Genomic DNA, 9,589 nt, shown 5'->3' on the forward strand with positions numbered 1-9,589 from the left:
ATTGTTATAGTGCTACATTATCTCTGGTTATATTCTTCATCTTTATCACAGACTACGGATCTTTATCTTTATATCCTATATCCTATTATGTCTCTGGAAATGGGAACCTGAATCCAATGTTTTTGTGTTTTTACTTTTTGCGGTCGAAATCGAAATGGAGTCAGGAAATTCAGGAAAACATTTATTTTCATCCAGCAGTGACAACAATCAGTCTTTCGGGGATACAGAAACAAATATCGTCGACATGGAAGTAAAAGAGATAGTGGAGTTCGAAAACGGATCCAAATCTGGAGGCTGGGTTGATGGTATCATGTCTTGTATATGGCCAGTGTTTTCTTCTTTTGTCAACAAAACATCTAACGACTTGAAACAAGGAAAAGGTACGAATGTTCTTTATTAAAGGTTGTTATCTATTTAGATTATTTCTTTCGAAATAAGGCGTATGGCGATTGATCGTTTATTGTGTATGTACTTATTTACTATATATAATTATGGCAATATTTGTTATTTTTGTGTAAATAATGGAAACTATAGCGATATTATGTATTGTGTTTTCTCAAAACGAACATTATGTACACTTTAATGTTTCTTTTGAACTGGGGAACGATAATATCAATGTCAGATTATGTTTGGTTGTGATTACAGCAGACTCTTGGGAAGTTCCCTTTGAGGCCATCAGCGACTTGTTCTGGCTCGGTGCCGGAGCTCAGGGAGCAGTATTCAGTGGAAAGTTAAAAGGAAAGACTGTAGCTGTAAAGAAAGTTCGCGATGAAAAGGAAACAGACATCAAGCACCTTAGGAAATTGGATCATGAAAATATAGTAAAGTTCCAGGGCGTTTGTACTCAAGCACCGTGCTTCTGCATCATAATGGAATACTGTCCTTACGGTCCTCTCTACAATGTGCTAAGAGAGAGAGTATCGCCGAGTCCTTTTCAGATTATGATTTGGGCTAAAGAAGTGGCTTTTGGAATGGCGTACTTACATTCACATAAAATAATTCACCGAGACCTGAAGAGCCCCAAGTATGTTTATCTAATTTCTTCTATAATTCTTTTGAAATCAATTGACAATGTCCACTATTGATAATTATTACTATCCAAATAAAGCGTAAATAGATAATTGATGATTTTGATAAAATAATCAATGAAATTCCTTGGTTTAGTTTTACTTCATTTAATTTTCCTAACAAATGCTTTCACCAAAGTAGGCATCTTCAGGACTGACGCCTATTCAGGCGAAAGCACTTGTTGGTTAAATCATTAACTATGGAGTTTTATCAATAAATGTCCACAAAAAGCATAAATATTAATGGTATAGTGTGCGAAAATTATTTGATGTTATTTTTTATCATATTTTTTACCTCATGGCATAATATCCATCCATCCACATCATCCATACAAGCCCCAACTCTTAAAAAAAAAAAAAAAAAATGTTTTTTTTATTTGATTACAAGTATCTATAATATTTGTTAGTATTATTTTTTCAATTTTATATTTATTAGGGGAAAAAAATAAACACATTATAAATGAGATATTTGTCATTGTTTTTTAGAATAATGTGTTTTGATGTTCTTTTAAAATACTTATGTACTAAGGGCGTTTCCAAAATAATGGGAATTATTAAAGAACTGAACACTTACGTTTCCGGTAAATATTTTTGATACTGGGCAAGTTCTTACATATTTATCTAGCAATCCCACTCTCTGCCAGACAGTTTGGTTTTTTTGTATTCACTTACAAGTACAGACGTGTTTTTGAAGCCTCTGAAGTGTAATCATGGAAGATGCCATAAACGCTGTAATGGTGACTGCAAGGGAATACTGGAAAATTACCTGCAGAATACTATTTTTCTTTGTTGTATGGTCCACTACGACAATCCTTACAAAGCGTCTTAAAATAGCTCGAAACTTGGCTGTTACTGTAGCCCGCTATTTTGGAAACACTCCTCGCATCATCCGCCTAGCGTTATTTGCAACTGGGAATTTTTTTATGTTTACCAATTTTAACATATTTTCCAAATTCAATAGTGCACTGGTATATCACCCCAAATCAATTTCAAAATGCATATTTTATTTTATTTTACTAGAGCATTGCGTGGGTACTGTATATCACAGATACACAATGGATAATCACCAACTCATATACGTTTTGACAATGAAGGATATCGGGGTCATCCGTGAAAGCGGGTTGACTTTTCATGCTAACATTGAGAGAATGTATAACTTTACACTTAAGATGTTGGGTTTTATTCTATGAACGAGCAAAGTTTTCGAATATATCAGTACATTCAGAATCCTGTACAATTTGTTAAATAAAAAAATCTGTTAATTTCATTTGAAATTGCTTAGATAATTTTTTAACTTTCTCATTGAATGATGTCTTGCTGATGATAAAATTTCTAAACATGCATTATTCTCCCACAAACAAGTCGGGAATAATATTAAAAACAAAATTTATATTTAGAGTAGATTTTTAAGAGTTTAATGATATAATTATCAATATATTTAAAACAAATTTTCATTTATAATTTTTGAGTTTAAAAATGAGCACATACAAAACAGCTTGCAGTTAGAATCACATCCTTTTAATGTCACGCGTTATGACCGCCGACTGCGCTTCTAATAAACATCAAGTTTGCCGCCAAAACACCGTTTTTCCCACAGGGCGTGAACATCTTGTTTTTAAGTATTTCAAAATATGCATATTTTAAACCTTTTTAGAAAATTTATCTAACATTGTTAAAAAAAAAAATTGAAACTTTTTGCTTATTTTAAAATAAAAATAATAAAAAATCGTGGAAAGACCCTAATGTTTAAAATAAGATCCAATTTCTTGCTAAAGCATTTTTATTTCTTCTAAATATTTTTAAAATATTAATTTGATTTCCTTTAATATCCCACTCTTGACACAAAGCCGGTGATTTGCCAGTTTGTCTTTAAATTATATTTTTGTATCAAAAATTATTAAAAATGCATTATACAGGATGTTTTTTAAACTCTGTCACATCCGAAACCACAATGATCAGTGTGGGCAAGAAGACATATTAGCATTTTTGAAAAAATATTTAGGACAAAGAATTTTTTTAGGAAGTAGTGGGTTAGGGAGAAGTGAGGGGAGCGCGGCGCAGTATCAGACTCCCCCCTCCCCCTCCTTATTTCTGCCCGGCAGAAGTAAGCAACCATTTGCTTATTTTGATATTTTATTTTTTTAAATTTTATTCGTTCTAAAAAATTATTTTAATGTGCCAATATGTCTTCTTACTCATACTGATCATCGTGGTTTCGGATGTGACAGGGTTTAATGAACACCCTGTATTTGTAAATCTAATATTATTTTTTGTGTTTTGATTCTATTTTAAAGACATTCTAAATAGTGTATTAAAACAATGTCACTTGATTTTTTTATACATATTTTTAAATTTTAATGAGAAATTAAAAGTGCTTTTAAAAATTAATGATCACTTAACAGATATTACCGGTGCAACAACGATAAGTAAAAATTATGTTTTTATATTTAAAATGGAATAGGTTAAAATAGGAAAATGTGCCATTTTATTCAATTCAAATTGGCGATTTCACAATGCTAGATATTCTAGTATTGCCCTATCATTTTTTCTGCATTTATTTCTGTATTCCATCTCTTCACTTACCTGCATTAAAAAATATTTAAAAAAATAGAAGTACGTATTTCTTGCTGTTTAATAAATATACGATTGTGTTTGAAAATTTTATAAAATTAGTATTGTTATCCCAGTTCTGTACTAATTTACAGGACAAAAAATTTGTTATAATTTTATTCTTTCAAATTTCTCCATATCAATATTTATGTACTTGCTCTCTATCTATGTATCATAATTTATATTAGTGATCTCTTTATAAATATGTTAGTAGATATTTTATTACTTCGCATTGTTACTGTTTTATTTCAGTTAAATGTTATAGCTGTCTTTGTTTGCTATAGTTTTTTTATGAAATATTTGGTGGACCTTATTGATCTATCGTGAATTTTTTTTAACATGATTTTGTAAATATTAATCATTTTATGTACAGTAGTAGGCTGGGCCGCTGTGAAATATGATTACATTCTGATAAGTCTATCTGCCTCCGGATTAATATCAATATTTCAATATTATTTCATTTTCAAGGTAAGTTCCAGTTTGGGTTTCAACCAAATTAAAATGAAGTTTGTTTGACATTTCATCCTGCAAGTGTAAGAATATCAATGAATGCATGTCCCAGACACAAAAATGTACCTATCAAACTTCCTTATCAACTAACAAACCACTAGAAGAATGGCGATTGAAACCGTATATTGTGTTAAAATAAATAAAACAATCAGCACTGAAAAGGAAAATGCTTTGGGGAAAATCTCAGATTCAGCCTTAAAAAAAAAACACAGATAGGCTCTATGTGTTGACTTTATTTTCAAACTAGTCAATCGGAAATGGACAATAATGACAGTCTTTGCCAGTCACATTCAGAAGCCTCAACGTAGGCTGCTCCTATTGATAAGTTAATCGCTACAAACAGTACAGTAGGCTATGATTTATTATCAATAACATGTAATAAATTCAAATTCTCAGACAAAGCTTGGGCAACTATTGCTTCAGCAGTTCTTCGGCAATTATTGATAAAATTAGCTTCACCGAAAATGCAAAATAGCACAAAATTGGCCACATTAGTCAAAGTCCTATAAATACTTGCTTTATACTTCGACAGAAGAAGGATGTATTCTTCCCCGCATATGATTTAACTGCCCGAACGCAAGAGACATTTGTGAAAGTTTTTTGTTCTGTGTTCGCTGAAAATCCAAAGCACTACCTGGAAAAAAAGACTTTGGCATCCGAATTCCTGTCCCTGTTTCCCTTTCCTGACTTCTCAAAGGTCAGACACAAGTTTCAGCCACATTGTGCAGAACATCTGAGAGAGAAGACTTCACTGAAACCCAGATAACGCCTTGAAAAGTCATGCCAAAATTCGATAGCAAGATAGATTTTTCATGCTAATTGAATTATTATGTTATAATACCATAAATAATATTTTTGTAAATGGCATTTTAAAAACTTTTCCTTGTAGTAAATAAATGTTACTTATAAAATTTCAAATAGTTTTGAAGGCCCACATTTTTAAACTTTTAACAAAAAAAAAGTATATTTCAAAGTCAATCCAGAGGCAGGAAATGATATCCAATTTTAAAAAAAATGTATGTGAGCTAAAGCTTCATTTGGCACCCTTTTTTCTGCTGTGCCGGATAGAAGTTGGACTTTTTTCCCCATTGAACTGTGGCCCAGCCTAATGTACGGTGAATTTGGTAGTTGTATTGTTTTGTATGTTTAATTAAATAAATAGTCGCTTCCTGGCGCCTAATTCAAATCAGCAAATTATGCTGCCACACCCTGTATTATGGAAATGACACCATATGTTACAAAATATGTTCTTAATATTTTTTTTTGTATTTATTTATTCAAAATCTATATTAGTTCTTAAGATGTTATGAACTAATTTAATAATGCATAAATAAATAATAGAAGTTCTTCATTGGTGGCCTCCGTGGTGTAATGGCTAAGACACGTGACTCACGCACATAATATTCCGGGTTCTATTCACGGTGAGAACACAAAAATTAAAAATGTTATTTTTCTCAACCCCGGGTGTCTGTGCTGTAATTCACCACTTTAATTAGACCTCTTGGCCTGTTGTGCGAAAAAAAAAAAAAAAAATTTCATCTGTTATAATAATGATTTATTTCAGTAAAATGGCTTAATTCCTTCATGTAAAAAAAATAAAACATTCTTATTCAAAATATAAAAATGACTCATTAAAAAATGGTAAATAAAAATGTTCCTAACAATGAGAACTAAGAAAATATCTAAATTTATTACAACAGAACAGGAAAACATTTTTGAGAAATTTCCCTTTCACCCCTTAGGGAGTGAAATCCAACCTGTCTACAAAAATTTGGACATACTCAGAATATTGTTGACTAAGAAAATAAATTAAAACAAATTTAAAGTAAAATGAACAATGTTGCAAAAAAAAAACAAATAGTACAGAAGGAAAAAGATTTTTTTACAAAAAAAAGTAAAATCAGTAACACTACTAATAAAAAATTATGATCTGGGGCGAGTGGATCCACCCTGCAAGTAGTAGTCCAATGGTTAGCTCTTTTGTAATGTGCAAGGATTTAGTCAGTAATTCTAAAATGTGATTTTTTTAAAACTCTTCTCTAAATGTATCCCTATTGCGCTTGCATTTAGCTACAATAATGTTTTATGGGAAATGTATCAGATGTTTTTATCGCGTGGCTTAAGCTAGAAGTAATGTTAAATTATAATAATTGCTGTAGAAATATTTTTCTAGCTAATAAAATAATACAAAAAAAGAACTCAAGAGCTATTAATGTTCTTTATATAATAAACTAACATTTCGTCATTTATTTTAGTATACTTATTGGGGAACATCAAAAAGTGAAAGTTAGCGACTTTGGAACTAGCCGAGAATGGAACGAGAGAAGCACCATAATGAGTTTTGCTGGAACCGTTGCTTGGATGGCCCCTGAAGTAATACGAACAGAGCCTTGTTCCGAGAAAGTAGATATTTGGTCGTATGGTGTGGTTTTGTGGGAATTGTTGACCTGCGAAATTCCTTATAAGAATGTAGATTCCTCAGCCATCATCTGGGGGGTGGGAAATAATTCCCTTTCTCTACCAATCCCATCCAGCTGCCCTGACAGCCTGAAACTGTTAATCAAGCAGTGTTGGAGCTCTCAACCGAGGAACCGACCATCCTTCAAGATAATTCAGGCACATTTGGACATTGCCAGCGATCAAATCTTGAACCAGCCTACTGAAAAGTTTAAAGAAGCACAGGAGTCTTGGAGAGATGAAATACAGTTACATATGGAGTTGTTGCAGGAAGGTTCCGTACAGAATAACACAGAAAAGGAATTGGTACAGAGGAGAAAGGAAGAGCTTAAACATGCCCAAGATATCAGGCGTATATATGAACAAAAGCTAACCAGAACTAATGATCTTTACATGGAATTGAGTGCTGTCATACTGCAGTTAGAACAGCGAGAAAAAGATGTTACTGAGTATGTATAATACTTTTACGATGGCCGTAAATTACTTAGATTTTTTTGGTTTACTTGCATCATTATATTTTGTTATTTTTTCCAGGCGTGAGAATGCAGTGGCTCAAAAGCAGTGCAAATGTGATGTTCTTATGAAAAAGAATCATACACAATACCAGAGGCAAACTTCATCTTCTCCCGATGGTCCTGTTTCACCGTGTAATCATATGGACAATCTTAACAATGTTTTGCATTCTTTTGGCTGCAAGATAGATCTCAATGTCTCAAAAATACGAAAATCTCAAAGAAAATCACATGGACAAGCTCGATCAACAGTGTCCAAAAATATCCAGAAGAAAAAACGAGTACTAAGTGATGTTTGCACTCAAACAGAGAAAAATTATGATGCCATCAATAGGTTTTGTGTTTTTAATGAAAACACAAAAAGTGATCCGTCGTTACAAGTTGAAGGTAATATGACTACAGCTGTACAAGAAGTTCTACAAAATGAAAATGGAAATGATGTTCATATTCCAGAGGAGACATTTGTTGCGGATCAAAAACTAAATATTCTCAATGGCATATGCAAAATGTCAGTGGCATTTTACGACAGAAGATTTTAATCGAAAGTGAATATTTAGTGTCTACAATTTCCAGGTCTACTTGTACACAATATGCTCATAAATTTTGGCCTCTATTCAGATTTAGCTTTATGTTACATATATGCAACATACACAGCTGCTTAGTAGGATATTTTATTTTATTTATATTTTAATGTTACACATATTTCATGAAAGCAAAAATGTAACAACTCAGTAAATCATACATTGACACGGGCTTTCTTTTAAGTGCATATGCACTTAGATCATAAGACTTGACACTCTATTTTAAGATAACATTACCACAAATGTATCACCAGGCAATTGACTAATAGAAAAACTACTGCTGGATGTTTTTTTTTTATGTTGAGCAAAACTTTTCTATTGGTGACCTGATTTTGTAAGTATGTTCCAGCTATGTGTAATTGGTTATTAAGTTGTCTGATTTTTGTGAAAAAAAATCTAGAATTAATATGACTTTTTTATGTTTAGTTCAGTGAGCTGTGAATTATATATTAGTATTTTTTCTATTTTTACATGCTTTATAGAATATTAATAAGAAGTATGTAATTTGTATCAAGTATTTTATAAAGTTAATTCCTGGAAGCATTTTAAAAATTCTCTCCAAGCAATATGACTAAGACTTATTGTGACACAAATATTGAAGATTGGAACATAATTATGTGTTTCTAAATATAATGCAAAAAACGTACTGTCCTTTAAAGAGGTATATATTTTTTTTAAATTTAATTATCTTCGAATTCTAATTGATTTTTAATGTTACTACTACTACTACCATCACGCCATTTCCATATTATGCATCTATCTTGGCATTAAATACTATTTTATTTTTTAGTGTTGAAAATTGTGCTGCAAAAAGTTTTTAACTGTATCTCATGCATGAAATAATTTTTAAAATGCAGGACAACCCCAAAAATAAAGTATGTATTGTAATTAATAATTATTTTATGTATTTTTTTATTGTTATTTGTGAAATAATATGACTTCTCTATTATTGTAGATCAGATAATATTTTTATTTATAAAACTGATGTTCAAAATTTGATTTGTGAATAAGTAATGAATGTATGTGTTGACAATATACATTTAAGAATTATAATCTTCAATCTCATCAATAAGGTGACAAAGTTTTCTTCGTAGATAAGATTAGAATTTGTTTCAGATTTTGGTTGATTTCTGTTTCATCTCATCTGTCAGTGGTAATAATAATATTGTGAACTTTGGAAATTAATTCATGTTTTTATGTAAAAAATATTTCTATTTCATATGTAGTTAAAACCATTTTTACTGCGCATCTCTTCATGTCTTATACAATATTTCTAATCATCCAGTCACCATTTGACATTTGTAATTTAGTATTACATATATCAGAGAAAGAATGATGTAGTTTTTGAAAATAAATAGGCTTATCCTATACTATTATTTAAAAAGACGTATGAACATTGTCATTCGGCTTGGCCGTTACCTAGAAAACATTATTACTTTTAATAATATAATCTTGTCGTGCCCAGTTTATAGGATTCAAATAAGATGCATACTCAACCAGTGACGTATAATTAAACAGACACGTTACAAGCGCTTACTAAATGGCGTTTAAATTTGTGGGTAATTGCCTTACTTATCTTTGTTCTTTAACGGACTTGTGTCGACATCAGACGTGACGATATGAAGAATAATGCCACTCCGTGTGATAAGAAAATGCTATAATTACATTTTAAATGTGAAAAATAGTACATATTGAGGCTATATTGACAATGCATTAAGTCAACAGTATTTATATATTTCAAATATTTTTTAATATAGGTGCTAGATGTTGATTTCAAATTTTATGCTATGCTTAGAATAAAGATTACTCTTTCGCAGCTTAAAAAAAAAAGAAAATTGTGGGAAAAATAATG

General features: G+C 31.1%; 1 protein-coding gene across 2 annotated transcripts; it reads left to right on the forward strand.

The window, feature by feature from the left end:
- Positions 1–31: 31 nt before the first annotated feature.
- On the forward strand, positions 32–8,612 carry wnd (Mitogen-activated protein kinase kinase kinase 13 wallenda). Of its 2 annotated transcripts, none has more exons than XM_088238720.1 (4): positions 32–380; positions 646–1,024; positions 6,443–7,093; positions 7,179–8,612. In XM_088238720.1, exons 1-4 carry the CDS (start codon positions 155–157, stop codon positions 7,693–7,695), a joined length of 1,773 nt encoding a protein of 590 aa, XP_088094846.1. In that variant the 5' UTR covers positions 32–154; the 3' UTR covers positions 7,696–8,612. The 2 variants fall into 2 exon arrangements, with proteins under 2 accessions (XP_088094846.1, XP_088094847.1); XM_088238721.1 differs by having other exon boundaries at positions 62–380; positions 649–1,024.
- Positions 8,613–9,589: the final 977 nt, after the last annotated feature.

The sequence above is a fragment of the Micrasema longulum genome, unplaced genomic scaffold (assembly GCF_059751315.1).
Source record: "Micrasema longulum isolate JH-2025_06_02 unplaced genomic scaffold, ASM5975131v1 h1tg001954l, whole genome shotgun sequence".
NCBI classification, from domain to species: Eukaryota; Metazoa; Arthropoda; class Insecta; order Trichoptera; family Brachycentridae; genus Micrasema; species Micrasema longulum.

Coding starts and splice junctions, on each gene's coding strand:
- wnd (XM_088238720.1), top strand. CDS start 155: ATGGAGTCAGGAAATTCAGGAAAACATTTATTTTCATCCAGCAGTGAC. Junction 381..645: donor CGACTTGAAACAAGGAAAAG/GTACGAATGTTC, acceptor TTGTGATTACAG/CAGACTCTTGGGAAGTTCCC. Junction 7,094..7,178: donor CGAGAAAAAGATGTTACTGA/GTATGTATAATA, acceptor TATTTTTTCCAG/GCGTGAGAATGCAGTGGCTC.